Source organism: Lepidochelys olivacea, assembly GCF_965140295.1.
Source record: "Lepidochelys olivacea isolate rLepOli2 genome assembly, chromosome: 11".
NCBI classification, from domain to species: domain Eukaryota; kingdom Metazoa; phylum Chordata; order Testudines; family Cheloniidae; genus Lepidochelys; species Lepidochelys olivacea.
The window spans coordinates 10692312-10710106 of record NC_140421.1 but is presented as its reverse complement, the minus strand read 5'-3'; the positions used below and the strand labels follow the sequence as shown (position 1 = coordinate 10710106).

The following is a 17795-nucleotide window of genomic DNA, read 5'->3' as shown; positions in this document are numbered from 1 at the left end:
TGGGGGAATATGCTAATGAACTTCCTGGTTATCAGCCATTGTAGCCATCCCCCCTGGGAGCAAATGCACATAGCTGTTCGAACTGGATTCTCCAGAGAACAAAAGGCAAAGAAAAGACTTCTGGATAAATAACCTGGGTTTGATGGACTCAGAGTCTTCTTCCTGATCCAGCACATGGACAGGACCCCTGGTCCACAGAGGGCCCCAATCCTTAGGATAGGCTTGGAAGGACTGGGCCTGCCAGAATCCATGATAGGGTGAACTCTGACAAGCTTATTAGGATGCATGTAGGTTCTTTTATTGTTTTCTCTGTAATGCATTTTACCTTAAGAATAAAGTAGGCTTGCTTAAAACTGTGTGGTAACTTATATATCTGTGGCAATCGCTCTATCAGTCTCTGAAGAGAAAGCAAGCAGGTCTGTTTAAGCAGACTGCCTTTGTTGGGAAATACACAGTGCAATCAGGGAGCTGTGCAGCCTGGCCATATCCCGGTCAGAAAGGAGTGAGATGTGAGAGGCAACAATTGGGAAGCTGGAAGCCGGTGAGTGGGTGACCTTGCAGGACCACAGAGGGGAAATTCAGGTGCCGTTGCCCTAAACTGTGACAACACGCTCACCTGTTTACTAATCCAAAACCTTTATGTCCATTGATTTAAACTGCTAACATGCTTAAAGTGTGGGTTTTTTTCTTTTTTGCCAGTGTTTCCAGCCAGACTTGGAAAAAATGGACATTGCAGCTTCTTTGATTCCACCTCCCAAGGGACACCGATCTTTGCTTCCCCTGTTTTCAGATTCAACAGGCTACAGAAACACTAGGTGTCATTTAGCTATTAAAGATTTTGTTTTCACCGATCAATGTGGAATAGCATCATTAACACAGGCAAATTACCATGCTTCATTGTACTCTGTCCATGGTACATTAGAGGCCCTTTCCCATCGGTAAAACTGGGCCTATTCTTCTGTAAGATGAGGGGCCCATTGGCAGTTCCTTGGCAAGTTAGACAGAGGAACTATTTAATGAAAGAGAGAGTAGCCTAATGAGGGGAAGAAATTGAACGTGACATGTGCAGGGAAAAATACCAAAAGATTGATCTATAAATCATCAAATTATTTCACTGAAATGTTTATCAAGTTTCCCTGAGCAGACTGCTTGAGAGAAGGGCCTGCAATTTTGGGGGAAATGGATTAACAAGATTATTTTCACAGTGTGTTTTACAAAAATCAAGCTTTCCATTCCTTTCCGGTATCAAGTGGAGTGCCCCAAGGGTCGGTCCTCGGGCCAGTTTTGTTCAATATCTTCATAAACAATCTGGAGGATGGTGTGGATTGCACCCTCAGCAAGTTTGCAGATGACACTAAACTGGGAGGAGAGGTAGATACTCTGGAGGGTAGGGATAGGATACAGAGGGACCTAGACAAATTAGAGGATTGGGCCAAAAGAAATCTGATGAGGTTCAACAAGGACAAGTGCAGAGTCCTGCACTTAGGACGGAAGAATCCCATGCACCGCTACAGACTAGGGACCGAATGGCTCAGCAGCAGTTCTGCAGAAAAGGACCTAGGGATTACAGTGGACGAGAAGCTGGATATGAGTCAACAGTGTGCCCTTGTTGCCAAGAAGGCCAATGGCATTTTGGGATGTATATGTAGGGGCATTGCCAGCAGATCGAGGGACGTGATTGTTCCTCTTTATTCGACATTGGTGAGGCCTCATCTGGAGTACTGTGTCCCGTTTTGGGCACCACTCTACAAGAAGGATGTGGTAAAATTGGAAAACGTCCAGTGGAGGGCAACCAAAATGATTAGGGGACTGGAACACATGAGTTATGAGGCGAGGCTGAGGGAACTGGGATTGTTTAGTCTGCAGAAGAGAAGAACGAGGGGGGATTTGATAGCTGCTTTCAACTCCCTGAAAGGGGGTTCCAAAGAGGATGGATCTAGACTGTTCTCAGTGATAGCAGATGATAGAACAAGGAGTAATGGTCTCAAGTTGCAGTGGGGGAGGTTTAGGTTGGATATTAGGAAAAACTTTTTCACTAGGAGGGTGGTGAAACACTGGAATGTGTTACCTAGGGAGGTGGTGGAATCTCCTTCCTTAGATATTTTTAAGATCAGGCTTGACAAAGCCCTGGCTGGGAAGATTTAGTTGGTGTTGGTCCTGCTTTGAGCAGGGGGTTGGACTAGATGACTTCCTGAGGTACCTTCCAACCCTGATATTCTATGATTCTATGATTTCTCTTCTGTGTGGCAAATGCTCTGCTTTCAGACTAATGGAACCTGGCTTACAGTGCGTAGCTTTCTGTCTGCAAAATGCTGTATTGGCTTTTGGTGCAGGAATCAGACTTGTGCTAAAAAGGCCTGACTTTTACAAATCGGTTTTTAGTTTAATAAGATGAAACCAATTAACCAGAAAATTCACTGCCAATGGATTTTACAAGTACATAAAAAATATATTGCTTTTTCTCAAAGCATTTCATCACGCTTTAAAATTTTTTCCTTTTCTTTCCTTTGCTGCAGCAGTGGTACAGCACAGTAATGGATTTATCCCCAGATCTGTCCCTTACACCTGTTCCGGAGGGCATTGGTCTCCTGCCCTGATTTTTATATATATATATATATATATACATATATTGCCATTCTGTCGCACTTTGCTCCAGGTGTTCAGTGCAGCTTGCTCATGGCCTGGGGAAAAACAGGGCCCATACCTTATAAAAAGGTGCTTCTTAAAAGGTTACCTAGAGAGCCACAAGTAGCTTGTTGGTGAAATTTACGAGAGAAGACCCCAGGGCTAATCAGCGCTCTCTCAAAAACAGGTGTTAGTACAAGCAATGGCAAATTCTGAGCAGAGAAGATGTTGAGGAGAGTCGATAGGACCTGATTGTCACCTCCTGCTGCTTCCACAGGAGGGGAAATGGCTTCTAGAAACTCTTAGCGCTAAAACAGGTGGGGAGGCGGAGTTGTCTGGCGACAGTCAGGTGGTATCGCCAGGTCCTGTGGACCTGGCTCCTGAACACTGCTGCCTGGTCTTCCCCTCTCCTCCATGAGCCATGCTGCTTTTGTCTTACCCCACCACTGAGGAGGATAGAATAATTTAACAGAGAGGGATTTGATGCCCACACAGACTCTCTCTGTAGTTTTCCACCCCCAACTCCTCCACATACCCATGGACCTCAGCTGTGTGCGTTGTCTGTGAAGGAGCTGCTGTGGCTTACAGTGGGGATACTGTGAAGCCACTGCTCTTCCCTTTCCATTTCTCTTGACCCAGTTCCATCTGTTCTTTGTCTCTCCTCCAGCTTAAGTTCAAAAGAACAAATGCCACTATGATGATTTGGGAGCAACCTAGGACACTGCATTGACTTGGGCTGACTTGTTTCTATCTCCTCCCTGTCAGACTTAACCATCAGGGGCTCTGTTTGCTGTCAGTCCACAGGCATAATTCCTACCGAGGTCAATGGTAGGACCTCTAAGTAAAATATGAATGGTGGGCTTTGAGACGTAATATATGACTTCACTAGTTTGCTGCGGTTACCAGCTGACAGAGCGCTGCGAAGGTGTTCTAACGATTGCTAAATGTGGTACGCATCAGTGCCCAAATCAGTGCATGTGACACAGGAAGCTGGTGGCTGCAAACAAGAACCTGTGTCCAAAGAAGTTTTGAAGCAGCCTCCAAAAAAAAATCTACACCATCATCTGGAGGAAGAGTTTGCGCAAATTTTCAGTAATATTCAGGGCTTTATTTAGTATTCCTATTCCGGACGTAATTCAGAACAACAGGGCCTTTATTGAAACAGTGTTTCCAATAAGAAGAGCTCTCACGGTCCGAGCCCAAGATATGTTAGGACTGGCACAATGTTATTGTGAATGGGCTGTTTCTTACTAAGAACTGTGTTTACTACATAAGTCAATTTTTTATTCCAAGGAAATGAATAAGCTTTTTACCAGGGGAGTGTTTTTTTTTTGAAGTAGAAACCCCTAAATTTTGGCTAGATCTGGATTTAGGAATAAACAATACAGACTTTGAGGTCTCTGAGTCTCCTCTCTAACCGCAGCAACTTGCAAATGATACTCCTCTTCCAAAAAGCAGGGCAGTCCCTTACCCTTTTCCAGTAGCTGGAGCAGGAGAGGCAAAAGTGTTGTTTTGGAAAATTGCGTTAAAATTGTAAGCTATCACAGAATCCAATGGCTAAAAGTTGAAGCTAGACAGATTCAGACAGGAAATAAGGTGTACATTTTTAATGGTGAGAGTAATTAACCATTAGAACAGTTTACCAAGAGTTGTGATGGATTCTCCATCGCTGACAATTGTTAGATCAAAATTGGATGTTTTTCTAAAAGATCTGCTCAGGGACCTGTTATTGCCTGTTGTAGTAGGGACTCCCTCTTGTGGCCAGAGGTATTTCTGCAGCTCCCTCCATCTATCCCCTCTGTTTGGGGCCTCTTAAGGAGTACAACATTGTCTTTCTCTGGGGAACCATCATCTCTCCCCTGAAACTGGGTCAGTAGCCCAAAGTAATTCAAAATAGGCCTCAGTGTCCCAAACATAAGGTCCATCCTAGCAACCCCATAGTTCATACCCAACTCCAATGCTCCTGTAGACTGTGGAGCCTTTATTCTGCCCAGCAAAAGCATGGCTCTCTGGCTCTTCCTCTTTCTGAGAGTGGAGGAGGTATATATATTCTCCTCCTTCTGAGAGCTCCTCACTATTGGCTAGGAGAGAGGGGAGCCTTGGCCTCTCCTGTGCTATGAGACTTCTAATCCTGGTCCCTGAAAGTAACAGAGTCCTGGAATTTTCCCCTTTCCATTGTTAACTCCCTGGCTGGAACCACTTCTTCTCTTACCAGTTCAAGTGGTTCCTTGGGCTGTGCTCACACCAACATCCCTGAGATGGGATTTCTCCCCCCTCCCTTCCCTGCTTAGTTTAAAGGGTCAGTACACCCTGTTACACCTGTGTTGTACAAGAGGGAAGGGTTGATGATCACAGTGGTCCCTTCTGAACTTGGAATCTGTGAAATTTCTAAGAGGTAGCCTGCAAGTAGGACCAGGAAACTGAGCACTAGGAAAGTGTGCAATCGGAGGCCATCTGTAGAGAGCCAGCCTAGAGCAGATGTGCCTCTCTGTTTTAGGGAGCAACCCACGTTGTCTCTCTGTGCTTGGGTTCTTGTGTGTTATCGTTCTGAATCCTAAGAAATAAGGTAAGATTGCAACCTTCCAGCAAGAGTGTTTTATGTTTTTATCTAACTTCTCTGTGCATATACCTTGAACATAGCACGAAATCACTGCCTAAGGTTGGATTCCACCGTAGGTGCTTCCCCCCAGGTACCTCTATTCTTTCTTGCTTGGGGTCTGTCAGACCCTAAGGCTGGCCCTGATAGTGAAGCAGCCCTGCTCTCCTCCTCTTTACCTCTGTATCTCCCCACCCTCCGACCCAATAAATAGATAAAAATATTAGTGACACCAAAGTACTACTGCATGGCATCATACTCTGCCATGTGTTTCTAACAGCTTTCCAGGAACCCTTGGCTACTTGGAGCAAGTTGCTAACTTGAGGGTAATAATTTTGTCTGGGTTTTGTCACAGAAATTCAATTAAGGAGGATTATAAACACAGTTGTAGGCCTGTTTCATTTACAGTTGCAAATGAAACCTGGCCCACACACTGATCGTTTATATGGGAAGGGGGAATGCCGTGTCATTTTGTGCAGCTAAGATCGAAATTACCTGAGTGTTCCTTTGTGCTGCTTCACTTGTTACAGACATGGGAGCGGTGGGGAGAACCTGGGGGATAAATAAAGAGGTGGTGGAAGGGCGCAAGTCAGACTAGCAGGGGGAAAACCACCCCTGCTGTTTTTCAGTAGGAGGCACACTTCTCATGTACACATAATAAACTCCCTGTGGAGGTTTATTCCTCCATAGAAACATGCCCCGAAGGGGAAGAGTGAGGAGTTATTTATTTTTGTTAACAAAGTGCAATGTTCTGTTTCCACAGCCCTGGGTTTGCTCCAAATCCTGCAGCCACTGGGGCGAGGTGGGCAGCTTGCTTTTAATTCTGATTTCTGGGCTGCGCCAGCCACCTTTTTTTTTTTTAAAAAAAATTCCTTTTTAGCTTTTCAAGTGTCTCTGCAAGCAGCTGAATTCCCCAGGTGGGTGTGTGTGGGGGGAGAAGCAGAGATGCTTTCCAGGTTGGAGCCAAACAATAGCTGCAGCAGAAATGGCGCCCATTTGTGCCCCCCCCCGCCCAATCAGTCAGTATCTTCTGAAATCCTGAAAGGGGAGGTTTTAGGTTATGCAAGGGGGGGAAGAAGTAAAAGCAAGTCCTAGAACCCTGTGGTGGAGCAATATTTGCATCTGTGAAAGAGTAACAGGCCTGAGCTTTCCTTTGCTACAGCGAACGTGGGGACTGCATTTGACTGCAGTCTAGAGAGCCTCAGAAAGGCCCCAGTTTCATCTTTTGTTCTTATATTGTCACATTACACTTCCTTAGGCAGGCAAATCTTGTGCTGATTTCAGTGGGGTTGTTGCCTGGATAAGAACATGCAGGAGCTGGCATGCCATGAACTATTAATTAGCCCTGGTCTACACTAGGACTTTAGGTCGAATTTAGCAGCGTTAAATCGATTTAAACCTGCACCCGTCCACACAGTGAAGCCCTTTATTTCGACTTAAAGGGCTCTTAAAATCAATTTCCTTACTCCACCCCTGACAAGTGGATTAGCGCTTAAATCGACGTTCCCAGCTCGAATTTGGGGTACTGTGGACACAATTCGATGGTATTGGCCTCCGGGAGCTATCCCAGAGTGCTCCATTGTGACCGCTCTGGACAGCACTCTCAACTCAGATGCACTGGCCAGGTAGACAGGAAAAGAACCGCGAACTTTTGAATCTCATTTCCTGTTTGGCCAGCGTGGCAAGCTGCAGGTGACCATGCAGAGCTCATCAGCACAGGTGACCATGATGGAGTCCCAGAATCGCAAAAGAGCTCCAGCATGGACCGAACGGGAGGTACGGGATCTGATCGCTGTTTGGGGAGAGGAATCCGTGCTATCAGAACTCCGTTCCAGTTTTCGAAATGCCAAAACCTTTGTGAAAATCTCCCAGGGCATGAAGGACAGAGGCCATAACAGGGACCCGAAGCAGTGCCGCGTGAAACTGAAGGAGCTGAGGCAAGCCTACCAGAAAACCAGAGAGGCGAACAGCCGCTCTGGGTCAGAGCCCCAAACATGCCGCTTCTATGATGAGCTGCATGCCATTTTAGGGGGTTCAGCCACCACTACCCCAGCCGTGTTGTTTGACTCCTTCAATGGAGATGGAGGCAATACGGAAGCAGGTTTTGGGGACGAAGAAGATGATGATGATGAGGAGGTTGTAGATAGCTCACAGCAAGCAAGCGGAGAAACCGGTTTTCCCGACAGCCAGGAACTGTTTCTCACCCTAGACCTGGAGCCAGTACCCCCCGAACCCACCCAAGGCTGCCTCCTGGACCCAGCAGGCGGAGAAGGGACCTCTGGTGAGTGTACCTTTTAAAATGCTATACATGGTTTAAAAGCAAGCATGTGAAAGGATTACTTTGCCCTGGCATTTGCGGTTCTCCTAGATGTAGTCCTAAAGCCTTTGCAAAAGGTTTCTGGGGAGGGCAGCCTTATTTCGTCCTTCATGGTAGGACACTTTTATCACTCCAGGCCAGTAACACATACTCGGGAATCACTGTAGAACAAAGCATTGCAGTGTATGTTTGCTGGCATTCAACCAAAATCCGTTCTTTCTCTCTCTGTGTTATCCTCAGGAGAGTGAGATATAATTCATGGTCACCTGGTTGAAATAGGGTGCTTTTCTTCAGGGACACATTCCTGCTGTGCTGTTTGCCTGTGGCTGAACAGAAATGTTCCCCGCTGTTAGCCACGGGGAGGGGGGAGGGTTGAGGGGGTAGTCACGCGGTGGGAGGAGGCAAAATGCGACCTTGTAACGAAAGCACATGTGCTATGTATGTAATGTTAACAGCAAGGTTTACCCTGAAAGAGTGTAGCGACTGTTTTATAAAATGTGTCTTTTTAAATACCGCTGTCCCTTTTTTTTTCTCCACCAGCTGGATGTGTTTCAATGATCACAGGATCTTCTCCTTCCCAGAGGCTAGTGAAGCTTAGAAAGAAAAAAAAACGCACTCGAGATGAAATGTTCTCCGAGCTAATGCTGTCCTCCCACACTGACAGAGCACAGACGAATGCGTGGAGGCAAATAATGTCAGAGTGCAGGAAAGCACAAAATGACCGGGAGGAGAGGTGGAGGGCTGAAGAGAGTAAGTGGCGGGCAGAAGACAGGGCTGAAGCTCAAATGTGGCGGCAGCGTGATGAGAGAAGGCAGGATTCAATGCTGAGGCTGCTGCAGGACCAAACCAGAATGCTCCAGTGTATGGTTGAGCTGCAGCAAAGGCAGCTGGAGCACAGACTGCCACTGCTGCCCCTCTGTAACCAACCGCCCTCCTCCCCAAGTTCCATAGCCTCCACACCCAGACGCCCAAGAACGCGGTGGGGGGGCCTCCGGCCAACCAGCGACTCCACAACAGAGGATTGCCCAAAAAAAAGAAGGCTGTCATTCAATAAATTTTAAAGTTGTAAACTTTTAAAGTGCTGTGCTTAAAGTGCTGTGTGGCATTTTCCTTCCCTCCTCCACCACCCCTCCTGGGATACCTTGGTAGTCATCCCCCTATTTGTGTGATGAATGAATAACGAATGCATGACTGTGAAGCAGCAATGACTTTATTGCCTCTGCAAGCGGTGATTAAAGGGAGGAGGGGAGGGTGGTTAGCTTACAGGGAAGTAGAGTGAACCAAGGGGCGGGGGGTTTCATCAAGGAGAAACAAACAGAACTTTCACACTGTAGCCTGGCCAGTCATGAAACTGGTTTTCAAAGCTTCTCTGATGCGTACCGCACCCTCCTGAGCTCTTCTAACCGCCCTGGTGTCTGGCTGCGCGTAACCAGCAGCCAGGCGATTTGCCTCAATCTCCCACCCCGCCATAAACGTCTCCCCCTTACTCTCACAGATATTGTGGAGCACACAGCAAGCAGTAATAACAGTGGGAATATTGGTTTCGCTGAGGTCTAAGCGAGTCAGTAAACTGCGCCAGCGCGCCTTTAAACGTCCAAATGCACATTCTACCACCATTCTGCACTTGCTCAGCCTGTGGTTGAACAGCTCCTGACTACTGTCCAGGCTGCCTGTGTACGGCTTCATGAGCCATGGCATTAAGGGGTAGGCTGGGTCCCCAAGGATACATATAGGCATTTCAACATCCCCAACAGTTATTTTCTGGTCTGGGAAGAAAGTCCGTTCCTGCAGCTTTTGAAACAGACCAGAGTTCCTGAAGATGCGAGCGTCATGCACCTTTCCCGGCCATCCCACGTTGATGTTGGTGAAACATCCCTTGTGATCCACCAGAGCTTGCAGCACTATTGAAAAGTACCCCTTGCGGTTTATGTACTCGGCGGCTTGGTGCTCCGGTGCCAAGATAGGGATATGGGTTCCGTCTATAGCCCCACCACAGTTAGGGAATCCCATTGCAGCAAAGCCATCCACTATGACCTGCACATTTCCCAGGGTCACTACCCTTGATATCAGCAGATCTTTGATTGCGTGAGCTACTTGCATCACAGCAGCCCCCACAGTAGATTTGCCCACTCCAAATTGATTCCCAACTGACCGGTAGCTGTCTGGCGTTGCAAGCTTCCACAGGGCTATCGCCACTCGCTTCTCAACTGTGAGGGCTGCTCTCATCCTGGTATTCATGCGCTTCAGGGCAGGGGAAAGCAAGTCACAAAGTTCCATGAAAGTGCCCTTACGCATGCGAAAGTTTCGCAGCCACTGGGAATCGTCCCAGACCTGCAACACTATGCGGTCCCACCAGTCTGTGCTTGTTTCCCGAGCCCAGAATCGGCGTTCCACAGCATGAACCTGCCCCATTAGCACCATGATGCATGCATTGGCAGGGCCCGTGCTTTCAGAGAAATCTGTGTCCATGTCCTGATCACTCACGGGCCCGCGCTGACGTCGCCTCCTCGCCCGGTATCACGTTGCCATGTTCTGGTGCTGCATATACTGCTGGATAATGCGTGTGGTGGTTGATGTGCTCCTAATTGCCAAAATGAGCTCAGCGGCCTCCATGCTTGCCTTGGTATGGCGTCCGCACAGAAAGAAGGCGCGGAACGATTGTCTGCCGTTGCTCTGACGGAGGGAGGGGCGACTGACGACACGGCTTACAGGGTTGGCTTCAGGGAGCTAAAATCAACAAAGGGTGTGCCTGTACATCAAGGAGTATTTCAGGCAGGACTGCACGGAGGGTTCCAATAAGAAATGGTGCGCCAAAGTTATCGTTGTTATTGGAACAAGGAGGTTAGCCTGGCCTCTGATTGATACATGGCTAGATTAACCTCGCTGCGCCTTCTCTGTGACTGACTGCAGTGTGATCTAGACAGGGGAGGAGGAAAATGAGTCCAAAACAAATCTGGTCTATGTCTTGTTCTGACCCACTCCATCGATCCTTTACATCTTTGGCTGGCAGCAGACAAAAAAGGCGCGAAATGATTGTCTGCCCTTGCTTTCACGGGGGGAGGGAGGGTGGGAACGGGGTCCTGACGATATGTACCCAGAACCACCCGCGACAATGTTTTAGCCCCATCAGGCATTGGGATATCAACCCAGAATTCCAATGGGCAGCGGGAACTGTGGGATAGCTACCCACAGTGCAACGCTCCAGAAGTCGACGCTTGCCTCGGTACTGTGGAAGCGCTCCGCCGAGTTAATGCACTTAGAGCATTTTCTGTGGGGACACACACACTCGAATATATAAAACCGATTTCAAAAAAACCGACTTCTATAAATTCGACCTAATTTCGTAGTGTAGACATACCCTTAGAATACTTAGCTCCTATGTGTGTCCCCATTTTACAGATGAGGTAACAGAGGGGTGCCCAAGGTGACTCAGCGGGTCCTAGCAGAGGCAGGAATAAGAAGCCTGGTCTGCTGACTTGCATTCCAGAGCTCTATGCATTATGCCACTACTGCTTCCCATGTTAGTGAGCTCTCCAACGTGCTGTGGACCTACACCAGACCTTGCCTTTTATTGCAGCTCTTTTCCAGAACAGTCTATCTTACAGCCTCGCTTTCTTCTGGATCTTGGGATTTCAGCCAGGAATTTGATTGCCTTACTGTAGTTCCAAAAGGCTGGATTCCCCCTCAGATAAGGGGAAATAGGCTCTTTTGTTTTAGCTTTAGATCAGATACTGCCTCCAAACACCTCGGTGTAACATCCTGACACTACTGATGTGGGAAAGAGAAGCCGTTAGTTTATGAACTCTCAAAACCTTCAGCAAGATCCATCAAAGACGGTCCAGTGAGGTGTAAATGATATCTCCCTGTGCCAGCCCAGGCTTTGCCCCCTCCAAAGGGAAATCTGCCCTGAGGAATAGTAGGTGAGGTTACCGCTACTTTCCGCCTCCGGGTTTTCTGGTAGGGTTTGTGGGTGGGAACAACTTAAGAGTTTATGGATGGGGCAAGATCCATAGGAGACTGCTCCTGGGATGCATTGAATCAGTGTATCTCCAAGTAGCTCGTGTCTTCTGCCTTTTGGACACTAGTCCTTTGAGCGCACCTAGTGGATAACAAGATCATGGTGTCTCTTGCTACTAATGAGAGTGTGAACTGGAGGATGGTCTGGGATTGGTCCTGGGTGGGGAAGTGCGTGGGTGGGCGGGCGTATGCGTGGGTAGGTGGTGGTTACTGGGAGGTAGCCCATATTGAAATTGTATATGGTGTAAGATGGGGAGGGGAGTCCAAGACCATTTCTAGTATATAGGCTGAGGTAGGCCTCACTCTCTTCTTTGGCTTGTTCCCCACTATTGGGGGGCATCCAGCAGGATCTGCACTGTGAGATGCCAGCACAGATTCTGCACTGAACCCGGCCCTTTGTAACTCTTTATGGTGGTGGTGGCATATAGTCAGTGACTTCACTGTACAGGCACATACCCGCTGGCAAAGGTAAGAATGTTCCCAATGCAGTATTCAAAACAAACAGGCCACTCACTCAGTCCTAGAGGTGAACCCTCCTGGGCTAGGGTGAGGGGCAGTGCTGGGGAAAGCAGACATCCTTGGGGCCAAATTCATCCCTAATGCAACCCCACTGAAATCAAAGGCCTTCACTAGGTGAATTTGGTCCCTGTTGCCTTTGCTGTACCTTTTCTGTGAGTTAATTGAGGAATCCAGTTATCAGTCCAGTGCCTTTCACCACCATTCAGTCCATGTAAAGTATTACTTTGGACTAGATCTCATGAATGTGTGGATGAGAGGTTAAAGGAACTCCATTGAATTCAACAGATTTACTCTAGTGGACAAACAGCAGGTGATGAGAATCTGGATCAGCATGTTTTATAATGGCTGCCAGATGATTTTATCACAGATTAAATATTTAATTTTGTTTTTAAGTTTGTTAATGCAAATAAAAATAGCAAGGTTTTTGAGCATCTTTCAGTCTGAAGCTAGTAGATCCCCAGCTGGTGTAGATTAGGGTAGCTCCAAAGACTTCTGTTTTGAGGATCTGGCCAATTGACTTCTATGGGGTTGCTATTGATTTGCACTAATTCAAGTTGAATCAGAACTCAGTGATACTATGCTGATAAGTATCAGTTGAGAATTTGTCCCACTAATATCCAAGAAATAAAACATGAACTTCATCAAAGTGCCTGAAAGATTCTAAACTGGAAAGTTGGTGGTTCAGGTTCACGTGGCTTGGTATGGTACTCTGTATTTTGCATAAAGTGCCCTTACATTAACGATATCTGGCAGTGTTGCTTTCTCAGATCCATAGTTGAAAAATAATCATCTGAAATCAGCTAGGATCAGGACTGAGATACTTTTACTAACCTAGTTTAAAATCGCAGTTGAATCATTCCTTCATGTGGCAGGCTAACTGGTTTAGAGCAAACAATGCACACAGGCAGCAGCCGATTCAGCAGTTTTCTTGGAACTTGCCATACATTTTTGTTTTTTTTTAACGATATGCTTACGCAGCAGAAAAAAATGAGCAATTGAATCATGAAGCTAGATAAAGTGCTGCAAGTATGTGCTGTATGGGGGTCCTTTTCCACCAAATAATGACTTTATCTCCTTACAATAGAAGAATTGAAAGAGATGTGGGAAAGTAGGAGTGAAACACACTCAGGATTCCATGATTCATTAAAGAGGAAAAGGCCAGCCATTAATATGGGAATTAACCCTCCAAAGTTGCCTCACTTGAGCAGCTGCTGTAGGGAGGCAATGCAGAATGCACAGACTAGACTCTAATGCCCTTTCACAGTGGCTACGATTAAACATATAGTGTTTGTTTCAGCAGCATGTGTGCCACCTCCGTGGGGACAGTTTGCCTGAAAGGGAGGAAAACTCAGGACAAGAAAAGCATTGTACAACCTTTCACCAGTCTGTGTGTGCAGCGTTTGTAGATACCAATGAGCCCCTGGCTGGATTGGCACTGCTTGAGGGGGAATCTGAGTTTGTTGCTAGAAATTATTATTGTTGTAGGCACTGGAGCAAAAATGCTAGTTGATCGAAGGGAGGAAGGTTTGGAACTGTAAGCAAACAGAGAAGATCCATTATGCATTTTTGCAGATGATAAAAGGCTGACAGTTGGAGTCTGCTTATCAAAGAAATAGGTTTATTAGGATAGTCTGTGCTGTCATTAAATAGGCTTCTTTTTATGTTTCATTTTATTTCATTTTCCTGAAGGTATCCAGTTTTTTAAAATCCACTTGTAATGCACCAGAAAAATTGCTAATTTAGATTATTTCTTCTGTTAACGCATAAAAGGAGCATGAAGCATACAGTTCTCTCATCACCAATGGAGCAGGACCTCAGTGCAAACCAAATACTGCTTCTAAGCTTGGGCTTTCCTGGGAAATAAATTGCAAATCATCTTAAAACAAGTTTGTTCCTTGCAAGACGATACCTGTAGTGGAAGTGTGGCCGCAGATCTGTCCCTTAGCATGAGCCTGATGCCTTCAGCACTGCACAGAAAACTAGGTAGGATTTATTGTAACTAGTCACTAGAGAGAAAAATACTAGAAGACAAAAATGTTGTTTGTGTGATAAGACATCCCTGTGATGAATGGACCTTTCCTTTCGAATCAGGGAAGCAACACGTTGTGATGTGATTTGCTATTTGCTCATAGAGAGAGAGAAGCTGCTGCTTTCCTCTTTTGAAAAAGTTTGGAAGACAAGAAGTGAGACATTAATAATTGAAAATCCAAGTACAGCAATGGCATTTGCCTTAGGAGAGGTCTTGCTTGACCTGAGGAGTATGTTCACTCGTACTTTTCACTCAGGGGTGAAAGCAGCAATTCTCCATAATTGCGTGGGGAGGGAAATTTCAGTCAGTGACACCGAGTCAAATCCCTGCTCTTGCAGAAAGTGCCCTGGGATGTTAAATGGCCACATGCAACCTCTAATTTGAAGGTCTCACCCTAAAGACACTTGCACAATGACCTACGTGGAACTCAACTCCTCCATCTACTATGACATGAAGCTGTAACATGGTAGTGCTCATAAAATGCACACAATATTAGGCTACCTGAGTTTCACTCTTAGCATATTTATGGGCCTCCACTACAGGTGCGGTTTTTGTGTGTGGTCTCATTAATGGAACAGCAATAATAAATTGAAATGTTAACGAGGGATCATTTCACCAACATCAGAGGATATTAACAAACTTGATGAGACCTTTGAAAAGAAAATGACTTCTTAGTATAATTGTTACGTGTAGTCCCTAATTGTCTCCTTTCAAAGGAGTGTGTGTAATTGGCACAAATGTGAAGCTAAAAATGTCATTTCACTTGGAAGTTTTTAATCCCCTAGTTGCCTTACATTGGAGATGAGATCCATAATGCTCCAATGCGCTATTAAAGGTAGTAATACTAGGCGTGATCAAACTCGGGTGTAGCTGCGTGGGGTATTCAAGACAGTGCCTCTCGTTAAAATAAGGTAATGAATTTAACTGGTGTAAGGTAAAGGAAGTTGCTCTTGGTCAAAGTTTCATGCCTTGTTTCTAAGTGCTTGGAGACAGTCATCAGAGACAAGGACATTTTGAATGTAGGCTGAGGTTAGAACCCAGAACAAAGAGCTGAAGAGGGGTTTTAACCTACAGGTGAGCCGACTCACTGTGTGACCTTGAGCAAGTTACTTAACCTCACTCTCTCTTTTTCCCCCTCCCAGGTGAAATGGAGGGGGGTTACTTAACTCACAGCGATGTTCTGAGGCTTCATCAGTTTGCATTTGAAGTGTTTCAGTACCCTCTGATGGGAAGCACAAACAGAAGTGCTAAGGGCCAGATTCTCAGCTAGTGTCAATTGATGTAGCTGCAACTGAGAATCATCTGGCCCAATATGTGTTATCCTTTTCAGTTGTATGTCATGTTTCAGTCTCCTCATTGTGAAGCGGTTGGGACTTTGTGAAGAATGGTGCTGGAAGAAAATGCACCTTTCAGGTGAAAAAGGTGACTTGGTCATTAAATGTAAACAGCTTATTACTGCCTCTTTATTGTGTAAGGATCCAGGTGCCTTGTCCATATTACTGAAATTGTACTCCTCTTTGAAGTATGGTGTCTGCATCTGAAACTCATTATTTGCCTTGCAGGTTGTCTGTGGTTATAGGAATAACTCATTGGCATGTGTGGGGGACAGGAGAGGATCATTCACATGCTCCTGTGTCAAGGAAAATGATACCAGTTCTGTAACGTTAGTCAGAGTTATCCAGGAAATTTCTAAATGTGTCCTTGCAAATTAGCATCTTGGCCATTTGGCATGGAACAGGTGGCTTTCTTGGGACACACTTTCTATTGCCGAGCTGTAGAAAGTTCATGTGCTTAATGATTTTTCATCTCTCTGAGCACATACACACAAATGCTTCTTTGGAGTCTAAGTCTTCAGAGCTGTAATGGAGGATTTTAAGATGATGGGCTCTCCTCCCACCCCTTTATTAAACAGTATATTGTAGAGGAACTAAAGCAGGACAAGAGATACATGTTGGACTGGTTGTTTCCCTTGAGACCATGGGTTAGTATTTAAACATATCTTACTGATTAATCATCCGGAAATCCTCTGGCTCTAGAATCTTGCATAGTCTTGGGAGTTTAAATGTGTGGAGTTAAGTTTTTTAAAAGGAGACAGGTAATTGAGTGAGTGATTTTTTTTTCTTTCATAGATATCAGCAATTTAGAAATTTATTCTTATGCAGAGTCATCTTCTTTCTACCACTGGGGAAAATTGCATAAAACCGAACCTTCAGAGCTAAACAAGTGGCCTCTTTCCAATACCCACTGAAGTAAATGGAAAAATTCCCATTGATTTCAGCAGGAGTTGGATCTAGCCCAAAGTGTACGTCTTCACTACCCACTGGCTCGGCAGATAGTGATCGATCTATTGGAGATCGATTTATCGTGTCTCGTCTAGACGCGATAAATCAGTCCCTGAATTGATACCTGTACTCCACCTCGGTAGGAGGAGTAAGCAGATTCGACGGGAGAGCTGCCTCGGTCGACTCGCCGCCGTGAGGACGGCCAGGTAAGTCGAACTAAGATACTTCGACTTCAGCTACGCGAATAGTGTAGCGGAAGTTGCGTATCTTAGTTCGAAACACCCCCCCTCAGTGTAGCCCAAGCCAAAGAGAAGATTATCTATCTAATCTTGTTGCTAAAATGCAACTAACAGTCAGAAAAGCTAGTCTAATTGTATTGTGGCTTCAGCGTTTTGTTCTCTTAGAGCTTGATCCAAAGTGCACTGAAGTGAATTGGGGTCTTTCCATTGACTTCACTGAGCTTTGGATCAGGCCTTGAATGCTTTTTTCATAACAAATTTGCTGAGTTATGGGAGATTACGTTTTTAACCGCCATTTGTAACCACAAACACTACCTGGCATTGGAAAATCAAGTTGTGTTCCTTTTGTCTGTCTTAATTGTGTTGCCGGTACGAAAGATTCCACAACCAGAAATTAACTGGACAGTTCTGTTGATATTAGAACCTAGTTTGCTTTCCCATGGCTGTACTGACTGCAGTCTTAACAGAAGTAAATGCTTGTTTTGGTTAATATAAGGTCAGCAGATATGACCCAACCACATACTGGGAGCGGATCTGTTTTCATGTAGCCAAATCTTAAAATGCTTGTTATGGTTTTGTTAGATCCTCATTTTCTAAAGCTCTTATTGTTTGGCAAATCCTCTTTTAGATTTGAAATTTATTTTCTTTTTTCTTCTGTTATTTCCTTCTCAAATCCTGTATATCCAGATCTGCTTTGGGGGTGGAGGGGGAGGGGAGTGTCTTTTAATATCTTTTTATAGTAGCTAAACTTGTAGCCAAAAAAGATACTGCATTTGTAATGTTCCCATTCTTCTAGGCACTTAACAAGAAAAATGATTGTGTGTGTGGCGTGAATATTCAGCACAGAGCTTTGGTAACTGAGCGGCTCTCTTTTCAGGGCTATCCAACCACACACATTCCTAAGTGATTACCTCATTCCCAGTGCTCTACGCAAGTGTGAAACACACAGGATCTAACCAGTTGCAAAACTTTGCTTACCTTAGAGCTGATTTTCTGCAATAACCTTTTAAACCGCCAATCTAATCCTCCATCTACCCCTGAAACTTTTTCATCTGTTAGCGAAGTGGAAGAGACATTTGAAGTGGAAATGGGGTTGAATCAGTAAGTTATTTGTAGGAATTTCCTCTCCAAGCTGCTAGGTCCTTTTTGGCTCTGAGCATTCAATAACTTC

The 17795-nt window shown here is 45.5% G+C and overlaps 2 protein-coding genes across 9 annotated transcripts in view; both read left to right on the top strand.

Annotated features, from left to right (window-relative positions):
• SEMA5B (semaphorin 5B) overlaps positions 1-17795 on the top strand; it is a 362976-nt gene that overhangs the window by 114245 nt on the left and 230936 nt on the right. The window lies entirely within an intron of this gene.
• Positions 7081-8599, top strand: LOC311528100 (uncharacterized protein; the record flags this gene model as incomplete). Its single annotated transcript, XM_084642725.1, has 2 exons — positions 7081-7502; positions 8079-8599. The coding sequence occupies exons 1-2, from the start codon at positions 7097-7099 to the stop codon at positions 8597-8599; spliced, it is 927 nt and encodes a 308-aa protein (XP_084498851.1). The 5' UTR covers positions 7081-7096.